Raw genomic sequence first — 24,713 nt, forward strand, 5'->3', positions numbered from 1 at the left:
GAAACCCTGCCAAGCACGCACCATTTTAGAACCTGGTACTATAACCTAATGGAAACCCCCGAAAACTGTGGCGAGTCAATCCGTACTAATGGAAAAGGGGCTATACTCACAGATATTCACTAACTGGTTCTCAGTACAGGACTAAAAAGGCATTACTAGAATCTAATTACCAAAATTGTCACAAAGACGTCTTGTACAGACTGTACCATACAGCATTTGCTATGACTCCACCACTTCATTTTTGCTTGTATCACTTGTAAGTGACTACGCTTTAAGTAGTGTATTTATGGAACAGAAAAGCTAAAGGTGGTCTCATATTGTATCCTACTGTATGGGAAGGACTCGGCTGCTGCTCTCCGGTCATGTGGCGTGTGGTCGCCTCCTTACCCACACAAGTAAAGTGGTGCCAAGCATACACCAAATCCACCTCATCCAGGAGATGTGATACTGTCAAAACTCTTTTTACCTCCAATTAAAGACAGAGCATAGGCAATTTTTTTAATGCGTTAGTTTAAATTGCATGTGCGCTTTTCTTTTTCTTTTTTTTTGCCTTTGTCTTTAAAATCTTTTAATTTCTAAAATGCTCACTCAATTTCTAAAATACAAAGCAATGACCAGTTCATTTTGAAAGACCTATGACTTTTCTCTGGTGAATATCTATTATTGCTCATTATCGAATATTAAATAATATTGAATATATTATTTATATGAATACTATTTATTGTTATTACTATTATTTAGGAAGTATTTCTTATCCAATTAATCAATGGAATAATCAGTAGAATACGCTCACAAAACGTAATCAGTAACTGCAGCCGTACTTGCACTGCATTTTACAGCATTTTGGTTTTATTTGATGAGGGAAAAAGTGATGCAGAGGAATAAGATTTGCTGTTTAAGAGCCAAACATTGTCCAGTGTTGACTTTTAGTAGGGAGATAGTAGCAAGATAATTGTGTCCACCTATTTAGCTCAGAAAGAACTCATGTTCCAACTGATACATTTTTGTTGATGTTATGTCCATTGTGCTAAAACAGTATGTCAAAATGAAAGAAGAAGAAAAAAACCCCTAAAAAGTCAGCTATGAGGTTGTGCTGAAAAGAGTGACAGCAAACAAGGCGAGGCAACAGTTTTTAAAGGTGAAATATAAATGTCAAAAATGGCCAATTATAACCTTGACTCCATTTTCACAGGTTTTACAGCTTTTCCTACTGATAAAGACCTTGTTAATGGTCATTCATACATTTTTGTTTGTTGTAAAGTAATAATAATATTAACACAAGGAAATTCTATGTGAATTAACAGAACCTTTGTTTTATCATTACAAGAATAAACTACCAGAACCTTCACTGGAATTTTACACATTTATTTATTACAATCTAAGTCCAAAGAGTCACTGACAGGTTTCTTTCATTTATCTTAAAAAACAGCATTTCTTTATCATGTTGAAAAACTGAGATGTACTGTTGAAATTGCACTTTTTCGTATATTAGATATCTCAGGGATTATATGTGTAGTTCAACTTCTTCATAAAAGTTTTCACTGGTCCAGCCCAGTTGAGATCAAACTGAGCTGTAAGTGGCCCATGGTGTAAAATGAGTTTGACATCCCTGTTCTAGAGGATTAGTCTGCTTTCTATAACCCTTATTAGCAACATTAAAAACAGTCACACTAAAAGCTATTTTCCTTTAAAATGGGCTTAGACTTCTGCATTATAATCAGTTCTGATCATTTCAGCTCGCACTGTACATTGTGCCATTCCATCCTAACTCTGCGCACAAAAATGTTAAAACTTGCTCACAGAAATCCTTAAAATCTCATTGAAAAATTACTTTTGGTCTTCATTTTGGGAGCTTCGATTGACAGCAGCTACACTGACATCATTTGCAAATATGATTATCCAGCATGTTAGTTAGAAAAATACATCAATGAGCAATGATTTATTTGATGATAATGAGGGTGGTGACTTGATAAGTCTCCCAGAATGAACATTAACAAGAGAACATTTGTCAATAATAAATTAGATGTACTAGCATGTACTCTCCTTCAGGTTTCTTTTTTTGGTGATGATCTGCTTGTGTGAAAGCTACTGAATAAATTCCTGTCTTACTCTGGTTTTCGTTTATTTAGAAAAAAACAAAACCTTTTTGCATTCTTAGCTCTGTCTCTGTATGTGCTGCAGGAGAACTATGAGTGGGAGTATTAGTGAAAGTGGTAGCAGTTATACTGGTTCCAGCTCCAGATCTAGATCCTCATCCAACACCCTCTCAAGATCACACTCTGGATCCAGGAAATCCAGGTACTTATTCACAGTCATTGTCCTGAGTACTGCATTTTGCCAGTTAAGAGTTGAGTACTATTATTACTATCATATCTTATTTATCTGTTGCCTTGGCCCTTATTGATCTGTATTTACTCGCAATGCAACCTAATATCAGTAATTTATATTTCAGTAATTTATATTTTCTCTTCTCTTGCTTTCATGCTCTGCCTCTCTTGGAAAATCCTACAGAAAATCCAGGTATGACAGTTGTTGTTCAAGCTTTGTATTTTGTGTTTGGGTATGGTGTTTTGTGTATTCACGGGGCAACCTGTCAATTCTTGTTGCAGATCACTTAGTGTGAGCAGCGTGTCGTCTGTGTCATCAGCGTCATCCAGCAGCAGCTCTGTACGCAGTGCAGACTCAGATGACATGTATGCCGACCTGGCCAGCCCAGTATCCTCTGCCAGCTCACGCTCACCCACACCAAATCACCCTCGCAAGGAGCGAGGGCCTCCACGCGATCGGTCCCCACATGGAAGAGACAAGAATAGGGGTTAGTACAAGCCACCTAACACCCATTCAACTGGAACACAGGACCCAACAGCCTATCATGCAAACATAAATGTAGTGTTGCTGGACATAACAGATTGATTCTTTTCAACCCCAATTTCTTCCCAAAGTTTGACCTTTCTCAGTTTTACGTAGCCCATATTCATACGTCTAATTTTAAGCAAGGTTTGTTAAGTATAATTTTATTTAATCTAACAGCTCGAAATTAAATCTGAAACGGTTGGTCTTAACGTTAAAAAATGGTTTACTACTAAATACAACTGGAATTAATGAATTCAGTTCAATTTTATGTAGCTGACAGTTCCTCACAACAGTCTGATGCAAAGACCTGTAATGGCAGAAAAACCCCAGTGACACAATCCCCAAGCAGAACACAAGCTCGGGGAGGGGCAGCCATTTGCTGAAACCAGTTGGGGGGTGAGGGAAAGAAGGAGAGCACAGAGAGATGAGGCCAGAACAAACACTATGGTTGAAAGGAGACAAAAGATTTAGTTGAACACAGTCAAGGTAAAAAGGAAGTACACTCACCTATTATGGGCGTGTATTTCTACAGGCAGAAATTATTTCCTATGACGCTGTGATGCACATTTAGGTCATCTTAGTCTCTTTGTCTAGCATTGTCCTTATCTTGTACAACATCCACCTCTATGACATCATCTTGTGAAACCCTAGCTCCATCCGCACAATGCTAGTGGCCTTGTGGATCAGTTTAATGAGTCTGTTGGCATCTGTGACCCCTCAACCTGCTTCCCCAGCATTGCAACAGCATAGAGCAGGGGTCGGCAACCTTTCTGATGATGAGTGCCATCTACAATTTCCTCAGAAGTCAATATGATTGCATTAGTAATAAATTTAATAATGCTCTATATTAACAGTTACACACTATATAGAACAACTTTATACAAATGTATTTGTTTGCAGATGTTGGCAGCTATCATCGAATAGTTATCAGCTATTTTGAAACACAAAAAGACAATTTTTATCCATAACAAGAACTCCATAACAGCAAATACAACAGAAAGTGCAAATGCTATTTATGGTCTCCTCACAATAATGATAAGAAAAATAAACTGGGCCAATATGGCATGTTTGTTAATACAGGGATACACATGTTAATGTGATCTCTGGTCTCCCACTCAGAGAAATAGGTCACTGAGTGTCCACCATTCAGACGGCTACCTGAGGACAGTCATGTGAGAGAAAATCTGCTCACACAGACATGTAGAGCCAAATACTGTCAATAGGGCCTCTGCAATGTTCTGAAGACAGTTAAACTTGTTAGGTAGTGATGCACAGCAGGTGAAAATGCAGCTCCATGAACATGCACAGCTGTAGATTCCAGCTGTGTTCGTAGTTCTGCAAATCTTGACCCACAGAGTCGAGCTTTTCAGTTCAATCAGCTGCATTTCGATGTCCTCTGTGTCCAGCCAGTTAATGCGAGTCAAATCCAGCTGCTCATTAAAGCTTTCTGGTTTGATCAGAAAAGAAAACATTGGTCCATACACCTGAAAGTCCTGAAAACGCATTGTGAATTCTGTCTCAAGTCTTTGGCTGTATCCGTGTATTTCCGTGGTGCTGATGCTGCGCTGAGCAAACAGCTCCTGAAGCATTTGAAGTGTCGGAATGTGGAAATTTCAACATCGCTTGAAAAAACTGCCAGCTAGCAACGTCCCTCTCACCGGTAGGCTAAGTTATTTTTAGCCAATTACAAGTTGAATCTGGTAGTTGGGGTTGTTAGCTAAGATACCATCATTAAGAAGCAGCACAACTAATGTGTCTATGCGAGCTAATTTGCGATGTGCACCGCCATTTATTTTTTTTAATGCACCCTCTCAGATTAATTCACTGCGTGTCGTGCCCAGGACTGGGACAAAAAATCGGCCCGGGCATTTTGACTAGAGACCGGCCCACCAGGTATTATAGGAAAAGCCATAAAGCCTTTGAATGAAAACAAACACTGTTGTGACAGTGATGTAGTCTTGTTGGTATATGTGTGATTTCTATACATTTTACATCATCATCACGAAAACTTTGGTTGTAAGATTCTGATCATCATTTATTAAAAGCTAGACATTTTAAATGAGAATAAGAAAGAAACGTATTTCTTTGTGCCCCCCTTTCCCTGTTAATGCCCTACCTGGCAAAACTTTGCTAGACCCGCCCCTGCACAGTCACCAGCTGTCAGCTACTTAGAAACAGATCCTGGTGTTATTTGTCTCTCAGAAAGAGTTCATAACTTCCCTTCAACTCATTCATGTCACCTAAAAGGTAAACCTGTTTCTCCATCACAGCTCTGATGATTCAGTAAGGACATCTCCTGGTTTCATCTTCATGTTTCCCTCTCACCAGATAACCAAACCGGTATCATGACCAGCAGCTTTTACAGCTGTGGCTCCAGCAAACATCAGCTGATACTAGAAATTAATATTAAATAAATTCTAACAACAACTGATCAAGCTTAAACGTGCTGCTGTTGTTTAGCGCGACATCCGGCAGTTTCCTCTTTCTAGCGCAAAGTGGGTGATTAAAAAAAACAAGACAGAAAAGCCGATCAGCTGATCACTGATCAGTGTCATGATTGAAGTAGCAACAGGAGAGAGAGGGGGAGAGGATGAGAGAAGACGAGGCAGCTGTGCAGCAAAGACACAGAATAACTCCAGCTTTGTGTCTTGAAACTGTGTTCCTTCTCACCTCAATACGAAACGCGTAATATTTTCTCTGAATACGGGACGATTCCATTTTTTACAGAAAGGTTGGCAACTCTAATAACTAACCTTGTGACTAAAATAAAGTTCAACATCAGTAACATCATAGCACCCACCCAGCTGTATAGAAACTCTGTCATGCTAGCTAGTACGCGATATGAGTTATTGTAACTGACTGTAAAAAGTCAGCACAACAAAAATAAACTCCAGCTAAACTTGGTTTATATCTGACACAGATGGACTGCAGGTCATAACTTCTTACCTGAAGTTTAGTTCACCTGATACTCGGACCGGCGGCTGCCTCAGGGCTCTCCTCCTGCCTCCCCTTTCCCTCATCCACCTGCTGGCCTCTGTGAAAGCTCCACCATAGCCACCACCAAACAACTGAGTTATCTTTCATTGTTTGTACGTTACAAAAAAAACAAAAAACATCGGCCCGTAAAAACAAAAAATCACGATGGGCCCCCCGGGTAAATGCCCGGTATGCCTGATGGCCAGTCCAGCTATGGTCGTGCCATCAGTTAACCCTTTGCATGCCAGCTGTGGCACACATGCCCAGGGTTGCCAACCCCTGGCATAGAGGATATAGCACTAGCCACAACAGGTTGTAGGAAAATCCTGAGCATTGTCTGACAGATATTAACTCATTCACTGCCAGCCATTGGCAGTGAATGAGTTAAACCCATTGACTCATTCACTGCAATTGACGGCTATAGACGTCAATGGCAGTGAATGAGTTAAAAGACGTCTGCCACCTCAGATAATAGAGACAGCTCTTTCCGTAAATTGCGGTTGTGGTACTTCAGCATCTAGCTAGTGCTACTGAAGAGCAGCAATTAGCTCAACAAACATCAGCAAACACACAAACTGTTTGTGTGCAGTTTGTCGCACAGTGTACTGCTAGCTAAAGGTCTAGCTGCTATATTTCACAGAGAGAGAAAAGAAAGCTAGCTAGCTTCCACTAATCACTCAGAGATGGAGAAAGATAAGAAAGACATTGCAGGAGAGGCAGAAGAGAGGTTAGATTTAATGGGAAGGACTGCTCAGTGGGGTTTGATAAACTGGGAGCTTACGTGTAAGTCCTCATGTGTTTCAATCAGACATTGGGTCTGCACACATGACATTCTCATATTTCTTTTTTCATCATTAAAGAAAGACCATCGAAAAAGGATGAACCCTTCAGAGAAGATCGAAGAAAGATTGACCAGTCTGGTCCCCCACCCAGAGAAGGAAATCCCTTGCCCAGAGCAGGGCCTGGTAACAGGGGGGGGCACCCAGTACATCCTCCACCTGGCACCATGGGCCCCCCTGGAAACTATGGCAGTTCAAGTTCCCACAGAGACATCAAGCTCACCCTGCTTAACAAGGTTAATATTCTGCTTTCTTACATTTAAAGGAGTCTGGTTATCTCAATCAGAAAACCTCACCTTTTTTGTTTCTAATGGCTTTTTGTGAACCTTTAATGTTCAAAATAATAAGTCCTTAAAGAAAATGTACTTTCTGACATCTATACAAGTGAAAATTAGCCTCTATTGACGCACTCTGACAATCCATACTAGCATCAACACAATAGACATCATGACTCTGTGAATCATGGAGATTCACCAACAACACAAACCTTTTGCAGCATAACTAATAGATGGTTTAGGGTCGCCTGATCCAGGCCCAACTATAACCTTTATCAGTGTGGCATCTGGCTTGATAAACATAACTGGGTGTCATCTCCATCATAAATGGAATGTATACAATGTTTTTAATTAAAAATGTATAAGGAAAGTATGTACAGCGTGAAAAGAATCTTGACCAACTTGTCACTTAGCTTTTGAGTTTAAGAAAAAGCAGTATGCTTACAGACTGGAATCTATCTAAAAAATGATGATTCAAGCTGGTGGAATGCATTACCATTAAACCAAATGGTGTATTATAGTCTCTGTTACTGCCATTAGTTACCACAAGGAGAAGTTCTTTGTTTACAGATCAGTTATTCCAAGCTCACCAACAGGATCACTCAGCATTGTTATTGTGAGGACAAAAAAAATGAAAGCAACTGTATTTAGAAATCTCAAGTTTCCTAAGCATAAAACAATCATGTTCTTTTAGCCTGTCTCACATACTCAGTGAAAATAAAATGATTTACACCATCACGTGAGACATGGTTTAAAAAAAACAAAACATTGTTACCAAGATTAACGCAGCAAATACGAGTGTACATACATAAATTCCTGTTTTATCACGTTTTACATGGAAACTCAAACTAACAGAGACACACTGAATGCACCTCATTGCCAATTGTAACCAAACAGAAGAAAGTACGTTCATCTTCACAGTATGCAGTTCAAGGAAAATAAAATAAAAAATGTTTCTAACAAATACGCAAAAATAAATAAATATTGAATTAATTCACTGTCTGTTACAGTCTCCAAAGTATAATGTTCAGTGGTGTCAGGTGGTACTGTGAAACCAAGCACAGACCGGTCCATTGTCAGAGGCCATAAGATTAGTAACCTTCACTAGTGCTGTTTCTGTGCTATGATGAATTAAATCCTGGCTGAAACTCATCAGAAGAATTGAAACAACTCTTTAAAAGCCAAAGATCTGCAGCCTGCACACTGAAGAGCTCCACATTTACCCTAAAATTTACATTTTGAACACACTGATTTTTCTCCAACCGTAATGTAAGTAGTGGCACTTTTGGGCCTGTGGTTTAAATCCTAAAATTAGAATAAATTAATGAAAATATTTTAAACAAATTTCATTCTTAATAAGGAACTAACCTAAAAATTTGATCAACTTCAATCACTCCTCTTGTATCTGATAGAGAGTATCTATGCTCCCAGCAAGTGTCATCTCAGCAAGTTTATTTGCATTTTTGCATGAAACAATAGACAACTTGACTCTTTACTTGAGCTTGATTTCCATTCCAGTATGGACCCATTTCTTGCGTTTCTGTAATTTTTCCTGAATGTTTGAATTGTTCAATTTCAGCAGCAGGGAGACAAAGGCAACAGGAAGCGGTACCTGCCTGGAGACAAAGACAGGCCAGGTTCCCCCCTCAACAAAAGAATGGCTATGTCTCCAGACAAAGGTGAGAAACATGACTGACTAAATAGAAGCACTTTGTCTCCCAGGGAAATTTGCCTGAGCCTAGCCCCTCTGTTGTACAGGAGCTGCCAACATTCCTGCGCCTGGAGCAAATTCTCCCAGGAAAACCTACTCAGTGTGTCTAGCTTTGCTCTCAGGTCCAGAACATACTGAATTTCATTCCTTCCTTCCAGTTTTCTTCAATTTGGTATAAAACTCCAAACATTAACTGGGGAACCTGTAAACAACAGAGGGTCTAACCAGCGATTCCAATTGCGTTCATCCTTCATGAATGAAATTACGAATCATGGACTTTAAAATCTTTGTATTAGCGTTGTATTAGTTTTGGTGCAATGTGATATCCCGAAGCAGTGCCGCTGCGCACCATTTCTTTAAAGAGTGTAGTGCAAGCTCAGTTTTCAGGTCATCTCCCCGACATACTGACTGACCAAGGCACACTGTTCATGTCTCTCACACTAAAAGAACAATACGAATTATTGGGCATTAAATCTCTTTGGACCAGCGTCTATCACCCTCAGACTGACGGGTTGGTGGAGCAACCGAATAAGATTTTAAAGTCCATGATTTGTGCGCTCTGGTGAAATGGCCCAATGAGGTCCATACACTCAAAAGGGACCTCCATTAGAAGTAATGGGCATGAAGGTGCTTTTGGAATGCCGGGCTGGTTCACCATCTAACAGTCAGGACAAGACACATCGTTGCACATCCCCCCGAATGCCCAGTCATTATTAGCTCCAGAAAATTGCACCTGTTTTCTAGGGGTGCAACGATACTCGTATCGATATTGAACCGTTCGATACAGTGCTTTCGGTTCGGTACGCATATGTATGAACAATACAACATTTTTTATTTATTTTAGCAACTTTTCTTCTGTCGATGCTGTCTGTGTTGAGCGCTCAGTGGATCTGCGTTCGACTACTCCGCCTAGGCTGCATTGTCGAGCGCAGATCCACTGAGCGCAGCACAAGCTAGCAAGACAGTAGCTAAGCTCGTTGCAACATGGCAAATTGAACCTCCCCCACCCTCATTCAGATCTGGCCTTTGGAACTGTTTTGGTCTTCATGTGACGTATGACCCTGAAGGTAAGCTCATGGACTAAAGTAAAACAGTATGTTGGATGTGCCACGCAATGCTCAATTACATGGGTGGGAACTAGTGTGTTAGCGCAGTTAGCTCGTTAACGTGTTGACGCCGTCCAGCCCCACGCACGGGGTGATTCGCGGTAACACGTTAACGGAGATTTGCCGTGTTGTGGCGTTAACGTCATTTCAGATTAACGCTGACAGCACTAGTGGGAACACAACGAATATGACTGCACATTTACTCTGACATCACCCTAGTGCAAAGACAAGTGGAAGCAGACAAAAACAACAAGCATGCATGCTACAAACTTTACCCGAGTCATTTAGACAGCCGTTAGCACATGATTCTCCTTATGGGGACCTGATATGTTTAATATGCTGCTGAGAATATAGCCCAGAAGAAGCGTATAGTATAGCTTTTATTTTGGAAAGGGACATTTCTCTGTAATAAACTCTTTTCCAAAGATGAGTGATTTCTCGATCAGACAGATTTATTTTTTTTATTACTTTGTTGTTTCAGCAACATTAAATTTAAAAACTGTACTTTTGAGTTAAAATATATATTTATAATTTTAATAAATGACAAATTAAAAAGGCGTGAACATTTTTTTTTGTATTGAAAAAGTATCGAACCGTGACACCAAAGTATCGAACCGAACCATCAATTTTGTGTATCGTTGCACCCCTACTGTTTTCATATGAAAAGCTTAAATGTAGTTTAGTCCGTCTGCCTCATTATCTCTTAATCTGGTGTTTTTTAGGCCGCGATAAGAGGATACCTGGCCGACTCCCACTTTCTCCTCGAATAGATCGACCCAGAGGGCGACCCATGCCCCCACAGGGAGACAGGTTGGTGGCTTATTGTTGCTGAAGGCCTGTGGTTTTTAAACCTTCACTGAAGACAAAGACATTCAGCTAGAACTGTGGAATTTCTTAAATCACCTTTCTCTATGTTGTACAGCCTCTGTATAGGCAGCAGTGATCATGGTGACTCAGGCCAAACACATGTCTGTCATGTCATGTGGTCTGGCAAACTTCATAAGCCAAAATGAGGAACAGGCCACAGATAGTTAACCTTCCCTGCACGTGTTGTAGAATGCATTGTCTCTTGTGCAAAATCCCCTCTATGAAATAATTCCGTTGTGTTATCAAGCATCCTGTTTTGTACTGAACTGTACTGAACACAGAGGCAGAACCAATGAGAGAATTGAAATAACAATTTGTTTTGTCCACCATGAAACTCTCATTGTGACTTCCATTATGAATAATGTATGGATTCATGTCATACCACTTTGGACATCCAGTATAAATGTTCCCGTTAGGTTGTTTCCTGGTTTTGGAAATAGGAAAGTTCAAAAAGAAGAGACAGTGGCAAGTTTGTTTGTTTTTTTCCAACATGAAGAGATAGTAATGTTTACTTTACCAGCTACACAGCAAGGTTAACCTGGGTCATATACACTAGTTAACTATTTTAGCCTGCAGTAGCTGATGAGCAAAATTGAGGCATGTCAGCAGACACACATGAGTTAGAAATAACAGAGAGGGTTATGTTGGGGCCAGGGAATTGCCTTAGTGAAACTCTGAACAGACTTGTGAAAATCGAGAGATCAAAGGGACAATTTCCATTTCCTTGTTTTGTCTGACCAACAGTCCCAAATGCAAAAGGTAATCATTTTTACTATGTGGTGAATAAGCATCAAATACTGTACTATGCTATAGGCATTGTTAAACTTTTGTATACCTGAATAGTAGTAATTGTTTAATTAACTGAAAGGCCAGTATCATAAACAATATCAATATTGTTCAGTAGTCTAATTTACCAAAAGGCTTTTGATCAAAAGATTTTTAAAATGGTTCAGGGACAGTGTCAACAGTTCATTAGATGCTCAGCAGGTGCTGTTTTCAATCTGCACAGTTAACCAGAAATGAAAAAAAAGCTTCCACAAAACTGCTTCTAGTTTCTGAAAACTGAGAATTGTTTCTGCTTGTCATTGACTGATATGCAAATAGAGGTTTTTTTTTTGTTTGCGTTTTCCTTTTTTTAGCTCACAATTACTGCTTAAACTGCTTTACTTTGGTTAGCAGTCTAAAGACTAAAAAGTATTTGAATCATTGTAATGTTAAAAGATTAATTCATAGATGGCTGATTTTGGTTGGTTGATTCTATATTTAACCTATTAAATATGTGATATTAAGAATTGTATGTAATTACTTTAAAGCTGACAAAGTTTTATATTGAACTTATTGAAACTCGCAGGGATCTAGTTATAACTAAAGTTAGTGGATAACTAGCTTTAACAACTAGGATTAAAGAGTTTAACAGTTAAAACAGACCCAGATGTAGATAAACACTGAATGGGTTTATAATAGTTGATGAATCAACATAACATCCCGTTTAAAACAGAAGATATGATGTGTGCTGTCATCTAACTTAAGTGTTGTTAAACAAAGGCTGATTCAGCAGTGGAAGTAGTGAATGCAGGGAATGGCTCTCAGACATTCTTTTCCTGTTTTTAGTCATGTATTCTCATTTGCACTTGGCTGGTAATTATAACGCTTAACTCTGTCTGTCTTCTTAGAAAACGTCCTCTGTCTCCACCTCCCAAATCATCTGGGAAAAGCCCAGCAGCTCCATCGGCCAAGCTGGTCACACCGAGTCCAGCATCGGGTGCCGGATCGGGTTCTAGCAAACCCAGCAATACGCTGTCCCGGCGCGAGGAGCTTCTGAAACAGCTGAAGGCTGTGGAAGATGCCATCGCCCGTAAACGAGCAAAGATTCCTGCCAAATAAATGGCAGCACAGCCCTAACCTGTTCATCCACATGCAAAGTCTGCCTGGGCAACCATGAGGGTCACAGGGTGGACTGTTTTTTGTTTTGTTTTTTCTCAAATCTCCAATGGACATGTAAAAATGTTGTATGGTTTGGTTATAAAGGCTGTTGTGTGAGTGAACAGGAAGTAATTGCCACAAAAACCACCTTGGGCTTGATGGGCTCTGCTTCATTTTTCGAACATTGATCACTTCCATGTTCCCGAGTTTGCTCCCGTTAAAATCCTTTTAATGTCTCAGCCACATATTACCTCACAAATAGAAGAGGTCATCTGGGCATTTGGCAAGGAAAGGGACGTCTCAGGAATGGAGTGCAATATGTTTAGACTTCATAATGCAGAGACAGGATAGTAAAGGGGTACTGTGTTTACCTGCTGCTCACTTTGTTCCCTCACTAGAATGGAAGCATTTTCCTCATGGTGTGGTGAATAATAGATCTATGAACACTGAGCCGTTTCTATCTCTTTTACTGTCTTGTTCTTGCATTTTTTTCTCCTTTTTCCTGTATGTGCAGTGGTGTGACTGTTGGCTCAGCTCTACAGGGTACCAACAGCCCACAGGACCTCAGAGCGTTTCTTTGTACAAATCTCCAAGTTCACAAGCATCCATACTCGGCCCAGCTCCCTCTTTAACCAATGCCTCGCCTCCTTGCTGTGTTTTAGGATAGTGGTCATTTTCACAGCTCAGAACCTTTCAAGCATATCATTATAAACCACATTGATGTGAAGTACTGCTTTTTAAAAAATTCCAACGTTTTGTTTTCTTAGCTCTTAAGTGATAAAACAATGTTTTCTGTCACATTTTTTGTTGGAGGAGTCTGAGGTGGAATGGGAACATTTAGAGACAACGTATGTCTTGCTTTTGTGAGAAAAGCCTCTAAATAAACTATTTTGATAAGACAAGTTCCTTTGTGTGCTGTCGACTGTTGAAAAAAGAAAATGTGTTACAGTACAGATCCACAGTAATGTATAATAATTTCAAAGGGGCATTGTTCAATTTAAACAGCATACAGATGTTTGTTAAGAACGTCCATGTTTTTTTAAGCTAGCGCATTATCATGAATCTATTCACAGCATTGAACCATCACAATTGAGTGTTGAGAAATTCCCATCTGCCATCTCTAATAAAGTCACTATCGATTTCTTTGTTAAGCCGTTGCATTGCTCCTAAGGTCACAGTGAGGTCATACCTGATCTTATCATAGTTTTGCTTTTGACAGGGCAGTGTCAGTCACCACTGCGGTCCTGACTGCAATTTCTCAGCAACTACCAGTTCTACAAAGAGAAAAACCTGGTGCTGGAGGAAAAGTGAGCCTAGTAATCGAAGTCTAAACTTCGCCAGTGGCCAGTCGTGCAACAACCAGTGACTGATGTCACATTGGCTATGTCGATCTTTTGGATAGATGCAAACACTATGGTGTACTGCATTAACTGGTAGTACACCATATGTCTGTGAAGGTTCTCAGTCATCCAGGTCATCATAGTCTAAGGAGCTTGGAGAGAAAAGCGTCTGGACTTCTTTAAGTTGCTTGAAGACGTTTCACCTCTCATCCGAGAAGCTTCTTCAGTTCTAAGAGTCAAATGGTGGAGAGTCCCAGATTTAAGCCCAGTGGGAGTGTCCCCCCAAAGAGGGACAAAGAACCCCCTGATGATCCTCTACCTAATTACATGAGCCAAGGTGTGAAAACGGGTGTGGGTCCCAGTCAGCCAGGGTTTCGGGTGTGTTCATTGTGAAACCTGGCCCCACCTTATCATGCGAATTCCTGAGGTCAGATGGCCCAGGATGTGAGTGGGCGTAAAGGCGTCTGGGAAGGGATCTCAAAACTGGATTATAGATGGCAGAGAGTTGGTGTCGTAAACCCCCGCCTCTGTTCAAAGATGGTCGCTCACAGTGGACATAGATGGCTTCTTTCACTCCTCTTTCAAAACATCTGTCCTCTCTGTCCAAAATGTGAACATTGGCATCCTCGAAAGAGTGTCCTTTATGCTTAAGATGCAGATGGACTGCTGAGTCTTGTCCTGTGGAGGTGGCTCTTCTGTGTTGTGCCATGCGCTTGTGAAGTGGCTGTTTGGTCTCTCCAATGTAGAGGTCTGGGCAATCCTCACTACACTGTACAGCATACACCACATTGTTAAGTTTGTGTTTTGGAGTTTTGTCTTTCGGGTGAACCAGTTTTTGTCTGAGTGTGTTGCTGGGTCTGAAATACACTGGGATGTCATGCTTGGAGAAAACTCTCATGAGTTTCTCTGATACACTGGCTACATAGGGGATGACAATCAGAGAAACTCAGGAGTTTTCTCCAAGCACGACATCCCAGTGTAGTGATAGATGTTGCGATACCGAATAACAGCAACATCAGGAAGAAGGAACACGAGAAGCTAGAGAAGTATCAATAGCTCGAGATGATGTGAGGGGCGAAGGTAACTGGTCCCAGTGGGAATCGAAGCACTTGGTGCGGTTACTCCCAAGCTAGGCGAGTGGCTCCAGCAGATCCCAGGAACAACATCGGAGATCTCTGTCCAGAAGAGCGCAGTCCTGGGAACAGCAAAGATACTGCACCGGATTGCGCAGGACCCTTAAGTCCCAGGCCTCTGGTAGAGGACTCGAGCTTGAAGGATAGACCGCCCACAGGGGAGAGAGGGGAATTTTATTTATTCATACATATAGATAGATAGGTGTGTGTGTGTGGATAGATAGATATATTCAAAGCTATGTGATCTATGTGGGGTATTTTCTGGATGCATGAAGTGTTTTGCATTTAGGAATTCCTCTTCCAAACATGTGACCTGTATCTGAACCAAAAAATTTGTTTAGTTTTCCATAACGTCGACATAACTGAATAAACAACTCTCTAACATTGAACACCCCATTTGGCATGTAGTGGAAACACTTTTATTGCAATTTTGGAGAAATTTTAGAAAAATGAACCACATCAACTTTGCAGTCGTGGGAAAAAGTTGCCTACAGACTCAAGAAATAATCCTGGAGGAAGTCATAAATAGGAACTACTTTGAGCACCCAGAGCACATAGTTTAGGGGAAATACCAGACCACAATAAACAAACAAATCTGCCAACAGGTAAGTGACGCTTCCAACATGGTTATGACTTGTCATTGAATTTAAGGATTTAGGCTGATGGATGTCCATATTAACCTGTGAGTCTCCTTGGCTGCATCTCTGTTATGCAAATATTATATTGTTTTTGGACATGGACTGCTGCCAACACCACAGAAGACTCGCTATTCCTGTTATACTTCTTTGAAGTTTGTCTGAAGGGTGATGTCATGCATTGTTGTTTAGAGGACACAAGTTAAGGTGATCAAGTCCCAAATCAAAATATTAACTCTCAAATCATGACTTATGAGTCCAAAGTTAAGACCCCAAAGTCTTTTGTCAAGTTTTAAGTCATTACTAAAGTCTACAATTAATTCTTCATTGTTTTACATACTAACCATCGTCAATTAAAAATTCACAATAGCAATAATATGTTTAGAACTGGTAGCAAATTATATATAATGAATGGTTGTAAAACTGAAAACATAATGAACTTCAAACATTTACATTAAGATCTGAGTGCCTGCCAGCTGAGATGTTTTAATGTTTGCAGTAATAATAATGTGCATGGCCAAACTATGCAGCAAGGTTGGCTATATAGGCCTGCATTTATAACATTAACTTAAATGAGTGCAGACAGGATTATTAAGTCAGTGAAACAGCCAACTCTAGTGAAGTCACTAGGCACTAGTAGTGAAGTCTCTTTGGCTCTTTGTAATTTGCAGATGTCTAGAGACATTCACGTTTGCATCTGCAAAAGCTTTTCAATCCCACATAGCAAAATTGGTATGGCCCAGATCTGTCCCACACACCGCAAAGAATGACGGCCCTTTGGTGGCCCAGCACAAGGCCAGTTGCATAGACACTGGAGATCCTGTGCTGGCCCATGTGTGGATTACCTCTGGCCACCAAAGGGCCGTCATTCTTTGCAATATGTGGGCAGCCACGGGCCAGTTGTAGACAAACTGGTGGTCCTGTGCTGGTCCGAGATGTCATCCTAATGTGTACCTTAATCAAGCCATGTAATAACAACATGTGTTGGAACATGACGAAACTGTTCAGACAGTGAATGGACTTAATCTTATATAGTGCTTTTCTAGTCTCCCACTTAAAGTACTCTATACAATATGCCACAGTCACAAATCACACACTTTCTCTTAACTGGGTGCTTCCTAACTACATTCATACACATTCACACTCTTGACATGCAGACTGGAGGAGCCAGGGATCGAACCACTAACCTTCAGATCAGTAGGTGACCTGCTCTACCTCCTGAGCTACAGCCACACAGTGGAAAACACGAGTAAACCCTAACTAGGTTTTGGATAAAGTGTACACTCACAAACCTGCATTTGAAACGTTGGCTACTATAGCAGTATAGTATTGCAAAATGACATTTGGGTCTTCTAACTAAAATAGGAAGATAAATAGTGCCATCATTGCCAGACCTAGCCCACATCTGGTTGACATACACTCTGCCATGACACCAGTCAGTCAGAAGTGCCAGCTTGATGCCAGATCCGGGCCAGACCTGTTTTCTATGAGACTGGGCCACATAAACCGAATCACAATCGAGCCAGATGTGGCATGCCATCACATAGACAGTGCCATCTATGCCAGGCCTGGCCCATATCTGGATGACATACGCCTTATCATGCCAGAAGTCAGCCAGCAGTGCCGGCTTGATACCAGATCCGGGCCAGACCTGCTTGCTATGTGGGATGTTGAATGGCCTCTAAGTAGAATGACCATTGGAAAGTTACCTGCAAATGCCCCTGAAACACTTGTGCAGATAAGAGGACATTCCCCTCTGTTGATAAATGAGCAAGCATATCGACAAAATGCCCCAATGCGGTCAGACACTGTGACAGTAAGATTCCCAGGCAAAATACAACAAATTTTGAGTACTCTTGTAGAGTAGATATAGTTAATTGTCAGAAACAACATCAAAAGACAAAATAACTCGTGAAAAAGTGACTCGTGCCAAATCTGACAACACGAGCAACAAGGTCAGCTGGAGAAGGTGACGGTGAATACTTTTTTTTCTTGTTCTACTGTCTTTACTATTTGGGTAATAATAACAATTATTACAGTAGCATTCATGACATGTCATAAGAGTATATGAGGAAATATGAGAAGGAGATGATGCTAAGATGCGAGCAAAAATATTCACTGAAGATACTTCACACTTACTTTTATGGGGCAGGGCAGTGATAGTTTCCCATTTTCTTGTTGACACTCATTCATGCCAAGATATAATGACTTGTTATATTTACATATTTTAATGGGAAGTTTAAATGGAGGGGTTTTTTTTTGTTTGTTTGTTTGTTTGTTTGTTTTGTTTTGTTTTGTTTTATAATTCATGTGTTGGAAAGGGGTTTGTTTGAAAACACTGAATGTCCTTGAGGGAAGAAAGGGGAACAGTGGAATCTACATGGACATAACGGCATGGTACCATGTGCTCTCTGGACACTGTGGTTAGGCTGGCAGGTGCTTTCTTACATTTATTGCACGTTTCCTGAAAAACAAGAAGACATCATTGGTAGTGTTTGTGCCGAGGCAAATAGGAACTGTGGAAATCGAAATAACATCAGCATAATACACAGGAGAATGTAGGAGCTTTCATTGTTGGTTGTGATTGGATAGAACCTTATTTATTAGAGGTCCAAACAGTGACAGCTCCAGGGAGCCTTCTTTTTTATGTTACTAAGAATAATTAGACAGAGTTTAGTACTGAAGCTTAAAGGGTAGGTGCATGTGTCAACCTCTGGGACTAGTAATTGAAGTCAGTTTGGAGGTGGCATAAACTTAAATTACTCTCAAAAAGTAAGTTGATTTCCATAGACTCCTGTGTTAAATACCCAATTTTATAGCATGGGCATGACCAGTTCTACTTGTCAATGGAATTATCTGACAAATAATATGTCTTGCTGTGCAGTACAGACACTACAAGAAGATTGCTCAGAACTTAGTATGTCTGTCTAGGTGTTGTACCGGCATATTTTATGAATGCCGCTTGCTAACCAAGGTTGCTACCACTCCTGGTTACCCAACACGGCGACAGACAAAATACCAATCTTTAAGGAGCATTTACAAAGGAAAAAGCAACATGGTGATCAGAGACTTCAAATTAGCAAAAAACAATTTAAGCATAAAAACTCACATAGACAGAACAATATAAAATCCCCAGATGCAAAGAGTAGTAAACAGTGAAATGTGGATCATTAAACATTATGTTGTTCACTTCTAAGTTCTTGTTAAATAAATTATTTAATAACTGATCAAAGTGTTTTAATTATTGTGCCTTACAAAGTCCTGATTGCAACATTGTAATATGCTAATGTGAATGAATCATCATAAATCATACTAACTGTCAGAATCCCTGAGACACAGGACAAGGGAGGGAAATTAGGGACGGTGAATCTGAATGGACCATGTTCTGCATCTCCATTGCTTTTGGGTCTGTGCTGAGTCGTGTCTCCAAAGCAGCTAGTGCTTGTCATGACAGTAATCCTCAAACCAAATGGAGGTGAAAGGAGCTGCTAAGCTTCAGGAGGAGTTCCATCAAGCATGGCTAGTTTGTGGGACTCTAGAGGCAGCTGGAAGCTATTGGCAGGCCAAGCAGAATGCGACAAATATGGTGAAGCAATTGAGCAGGGCTCGAAGTGGTTCTGGTAAGCCTTTAGACAATTCAGGAGAAAAAGCAGCTTCCTCTCTACACTGTGTATATTGGGGGTGGGACTATTCTGTCATTCCAGATATTATTCCTTCAACCACTCCCCCAACTATATCAGGCAGTGAAAGGAATGATTTGTCCATCAATGGAGGTGAGGTCACAGAGACAGCTAACAACTCCATGGTGGCAGGGCTTCTGGAATGGATGAGATTCACCCGGCTCTAGATGCTGTGGGGCTGTCATGGCTGACGCACCTCTGCAACACTGACTGCAACAGTCAGGGACAGGGCCTCTGGATTGGTAGACTGGGGTGGTTCCCCTTGTCAAGAAGGGTGTCAGCAAAGCGTGTTCACTTGATTTTAGAAGCTTTGGACGTTACAAAGTTAAAGAACTTCACTGCACAGCAGTGGTTTGTGCTTTGTCTTAATAAAAGTATGAAACTGAGGAATTTATGCTTTCTAAATAAAACTGCTATGTTTAGAAATTCTGTGTTGAAAATCCCTTGCTCTGTTAAAAAACAAAAAAAATTAATTAAATAAAATTAAAAGACTTTTTGACAAAAACTTTGAATTTCAGATGTGGGCTAACAGGGTTTTCCTCATCTGTATGTCCTGATGCGAGTGTTCTCTTCCAGGATGACACTGCACACATCCATAGCATACAAAAGGTGATGACAACAACCAGATCTCAGCTCAGCTATGACAAATTAGAAAGTCCTCTCCAGCAGCATCATCAAAAACCCACATGAGGAAATGTCTTTTGAAACAATAGTGTTCATCCCTTCAGTAGAGTCAGACTTGGAATCAGTACTAGAAGCTACTCTGGCAGAGCATGGTAGCCTGACACTTCACAGGAACTGGGATCAGCAGTGTATGTTTAGGGTTTTTAATCTTAAAAGCTATAGCAAGAGTCAACTTTCTTCATTTATTTCTTTTCTATTATTTTTGCTAATAATTGGAGAAAAATAAAGATTCTTCATTACGGTAGGGGATTTTTAATTTATCATTGTAAAGCTTTAGGAAGAATTTAGTTGTAAATTATCATTTAGACTTTGTTAGAGTAAAAACACGTTTCAGTCCCATGTAAAAAATTAAGCTACTGGTTAAGCTTCAGGGGAATCACACAAATGTCCACTGTGTCTACTGTAGCTCTGAGATTTTATAAAGTCGCATTAACTTCAAAAGAAAAAGTTACAACTTATCGCCAGGTGAGTTGGTGTGGATAGCCCCACGGGAATGTCGGATTGACCCACTTGTTTAATCCCTGTAGTGCCCCCTAGTGTGTGGACGTGAATTTCTGAAATTAAAAATGTATAAGTGAATAACTCTATTGAGTAATTTACAATGTCTTTAAAACCTAACTACACCCAACCATCACAGGAACTGGGATGATTTTTCTTTGTACAGTTTCGGTCAGAGGCTCTCTCCCTGCGCAGGTATAAACATTTATAGATGCATTTGAGTGACAACATGTTTGCTGATATTCTTCACCAAGATCTTCTATAAATATTTATAACATTTATTTGTTTCGACAGTAATCTGATAGTAGGATACCCCTGCTCGAAAGATTAGTTTGTGTTTCTCTAATGTTTACTGTTATAACATTAAATAGAAGGTGTGAAAGGCACCACACAGGTGATTCAGTTGTCAGTGTGTGTGTGTGTGTGTGTGTGTGTGTGTGTGTGTGTGTGTGTGTGTGTGTGTGTGTGTGTGTGTGTGAGAGAGAGAGAGAGAGAGAGAGAGAGAGAGAAGAAATTCCAGGTCTGTGTTCTCTATGACAGTATCCTCACCTACTGCCGGTGCTACAGCTGCTTCACTGCCGGAAACAAGGAAGTTAAAGCACCCCCCCCCCCCCCCTCCCCTCCCACGCCCCCATCTTTTGTATACATAAATAAGAGATGAATGACTGGATGTCATGAACCGACCGGTTAATCTTGGAAAGAATCAGACAGAGCTCAGAGTCGGAGGATGGACTATAAACCGGTGAGTCGAATGCGGGACATCTGCCTCTGCTACCTCCATCACTGTTTTCCCTTTGCTTCTGCTTTCACCTCCAGACTGCTGCTTTTTTTCACATCTGTATGAATGAAATGACATGGTTTGCCTGCGTCTCCCCAGGTTCTCATCTTCGTACTGTTCATCGTGCCCATGTGGTCGTCCAAGATGTTCCGGTGCTATAACGACCAGGAGCTACAGGCAGCGGCGGACAGGAAGCTGAGGACGCACTACCTGCGGCCCACAGAGGCTCCGCGGACAACGGCTCGCAGCTCATCTTACTCTTGTCCCCTGGAACTTTACAAGACGCCGCTGTCAGATGAGCAGCGAGACAGGTCTCTGTCCCCCTGGAGATTCGTGTAAGCAGCAGCCTGAGCACATTTTAAATCCCGATGTTATTCAGTATTTAACACGCAGCATATGAAGCAAATGATGTTTTAAAAATATATAAAAGTCCTTTCTAACCTCGCACAAACAGCGGGTGAGAGAAGTTCCCGAAAGATAAAAAAGTGTCAAGAGATTTTACAAAAATTCCATCTTTACATTTTGTTTGGGGTCTTTGTCACGTCAGACTTGAGTCAAACCTTTACACAGAGTGAGGCGCAAACTAGAAGCTCGATTTTCATTTTTATGACGTAGTAAAATCCTTAACAACAGCTAATTACAAACCGGTCTACTGCGCGCAAATATAAATGAACAGCAGTTAGAAACTAGAACTTCTTGTTTTGAATTTTGAAAGAGACATAACAGCTAAACAGATAAGAGAATAAATAACTCGGGGATCACACGGCTACACGGTAAAATAAAGCCATAATCAGCGCACAGTCGAGCTTATTTGCGTGCCTTGAGCAGTGTTGCCAACTCCTCAGTAAGGAAAATCGTTATTGGTTGTCCTAAAAGTCGCTAGAAGTCGCTAAATGACGTCATCGCCTAATTTGCATAATTGGTCATGCTAATCCTATGTTGTTGGAGAGAGAAATAACATCGTGGAAGAGATATAAAGTGAGTAAAAAAACGTCCTAAATGCATTTAGAGTTTATTTAGAACTACAAATTAAATTTCTTTTAGCAATTATTGTTTTTTTTAATGTCACAATTCCAACCCTGCTCCTTTACCCGGGCTTGGACCGGCAAAAGTGACCCGAAATAGGCGCTCTGGTGGAGTTACTTTGTGTGTGTGTTTTTAGTACCAGTTTTAAACCTTGTGATCCACAAAACAGCATACGAGTAAAAGAGTAAAAGAACTGACTGCGTTACAGCACCCGATGCTTGTTGAGAGTAAAAGCGATACGCGCTTTCATGTCTTTGAAAGACTCAAAGACTTTTTTTTAGAAAAAAAAAGTCGCTAAGGGGTCTGAAAACTCGCTAAATATAGCGACAAAGTCGCTAAGTTGGCCTTGAGTGATAATTGGCGCTGGTCCTTCCAGCGCAAGTGACGCAAGCATTGGATGAATCGGGGGATTCCCCGATTCATCCAATGCTTGCGTCACCTACTGCGAATGAAGCTCTCTTGGTACATGCCGGGAATGACTGCATCCTGTGTCTTCATTAACCATAACTGGAGAGAACAGAAAACAGATAAATAAATGAGATTTACGAGTCGTCTCTTCAGGTAACGATAAAAAAGTCACTTCAAAAGAACAAAATAGTATAATTCTGTATCAAATGACGCTAAAACCTTCAAGCCAAACGCTGCCATCTTGTGGTGAATGGTTTGATTAAATTTTGTTGACAGCTTGATGTTTGTTTGTTTGTTTGTTTGTTTTGTTTTAAGAAAAGAAAAGAAAAGAAAAGAAAGAAAATAGCACAGGATGAATGTGCCCTGTTCTTAGGATTGCTTTCCTAACATTTTGGACGGGGCTTCTGTATTTACTAAGACCATCTGCTGTTACTGACATATAGAACCACACGCTCCACATGTCTGAATAAACTGTAGCTCACCGAGTCCTCTTTTGTTTTTAACAGAACTCACATCAAGGAAGATCACTTTCCTTCGACATATGTTGGTGCTCAGTGCCTGTGTTCAGGATGCATCCAGCTCAAAGACAATAAAATGATTGAGGACTATGACTACAACTCAGTTCCCATCATTCAGAACAGAGTGTTTCTCAAAAAGGAGCTTTGTGACGATAAGAAGACTTACCGTCTGAGGCCAGTGAATGTGGAAGTAGCTGTGGGGTGTACCTGTGTCAGACCCCAGAGCTCCTAGGGGAGAACCATCCAGACCTGCTATCACATGACACGCATAAAATGCATGAAGTTCATGAAATGCACCAAGTCTAATCAGCGGTGTGAAGTCCTGCAGCATGCTCATAGTGAGCAGGCTGTGACTTAGAAGGAACATCGCTGGGAATATTTAATGCGGCTTCAAAAGTCACACAAGCCTATTTATACACTTAGCTATTTACTGTTTATTTATCAATAATATGTTTTGTAGATGTTTGCTCTCTTAGTTCTGTTTACAGACTCCTCCTGCATAGTGCAGTAAATGTAATCTGGGTATTTTATTACTTGATTTAATTCATATTGATGACCTTCTCATTGAAAAAAGCTATTATATAGTTTTGTTACATAACAATAACTTCAAATGGTATTTGAAGAATGATCTATTTATTTGGTCTGCTACTCTACTTTGTATTTATTTATGCTCAAGGTTTTGTCCTAGTGGGACTATATAAGTCTAGTGAAGACTTCAAGTTTAGCTTCTTTGAAGCAAAATAAAGAAAATGTCTGCATTTCAAAAAAAAAAAAGAGTATGTGTTTCTGTTACTGGATCGTGTAAAACAACCACACAATCTTCCAAAATACCCAGTGTCAGTAGGTTTCAGTGATTTGAATATGTAAAACATGTTTACTATTGTTAACACATCTCTAGTATTTATTCTAATGTTGGAATTTCCACTTATAGTCTTATAGCCACCACGTGCTTCACAATAAAAAAAAACAGAAAAAAAAAACTACAGAACTTAATTTTAATATTGTTAAAAAATTTCCAAATGTAAGTCTAAAAAGATGCATTTTTACCTGCCTCTTGAAAGAGACCACTGAGTCCACAGATCTCAAGATCTCAGAGTCTGGGGGACACTGTGGCAAAGCTCCAGTTTTCAGTCTCGTATTATTCAAAACAAGTAGTCCCTGATCACATGACTTCAAGGAGCTGCTGGGAATGTATGGAGGAGCTCCGGAAGTCAAAAACAGAATCTTAAAATGGACCCAGAATTCAGTGTGGAGCTGGGTCAGCAATGGTGAGGTATGAAAGTACTTAGAACAATAAGCCTCACAGTAGTGTTCTGAATGTGATGGCATCAGCCACACATGGGTAAATCAGTCCATTTGTTCACTTTATTAGTTTGGTTTGCAGTTTTCTTCATTACTATAATTCATTAATCATTTTTAAATGGTTTGGCCAAACCACCATAAAAGCTACCCTCTTGTGTCTT

The 24,713-nt window shown here is 40.4% G+C and overlaps 2 protein-coding genes across 2 annotated transcripts in view; both read left to right on the forward strand.

The window, feature by feature from the left end:
* zc3h18 (zinc finger CCCH-type containing 18) overlaps positions 1 to 13,452 on the forward strand; it is a 57,318-nt gene extending 43,866 nt beyond the window's left edge. Inside the window, exons 14-19 of the mRNA XM_086299752.1 lie at positions 2,182 to 2,298; positions 2,610 to 2,815; positions 6,690 to 6,904; positions 8,523 to 8,622; positions 10,483 to 10,570; positions 12,301 to 13,452. Coding sequence (XP_086155878.1) covers positions 2,182 to 2,298; positions 2,610 to 2,815; positions 6,690 to 6,904; positions 8,523 to 8,622; positions 10,483 to 10,570; positions 12,301 to 12,511 — 937 coding nt within the window. The 3' untranslated portion in view covers positions 12,512 to 13,452. The remainder of the gene's footprint in view (positions 1 to 2,181; positions 2,299 to 2,609; positions 2,816 to 6,689; positions 6,905 to 8,522; positions 8,623 to 10,482; positions 10,571 to 12,300) is intronic.
* Positions 13,453 to 21,218: 7,766 nt separating this feature from the next.
* On the forward strand, positions 21,219 to 24,003 carry il17c (interleukin 17c). The gene is made up of 3 exons (XM_086302431.1): positions 21,219 to 21,262; positions 21,398 to 21,633; positions 23,239 to 24,003. The coding sequence occupies exons 1-3, from the start codon at positions 21,248 to 21,250 to the stop codon at positions 23,480 to 23,482; spliced, it is 495 nt and encodes a 164-aa protein (XP_086158557.1). The 5' UTR covers positions 21,219 to 21,247; the 3' UTR covers positions 23,483 to 24,003.
* Positions 24,004 to 24,713: the final 710 nt, after the last annotated feature.

Source organism: Aulonocara sp. 'chitande type north' Nkhata Bay, linkage group LG7 (assembly GCF_057382095.1).
Source record: "Aulonocara sp. 'chitande type north' Nkhata Bay isolate Kocher_YH1m ecotype deep benthic linkage group LG7, A_spYH_male_GT1.1, whole genome shotgun sequence".
Lineage (NCBI taxonomy): Eukaryota > Metazoa > Chordata > Actinopteri > Cichliformes > Cichlidae > Aulonocara > Aulonocara sp. 'chitande type north' Nkhata Bay.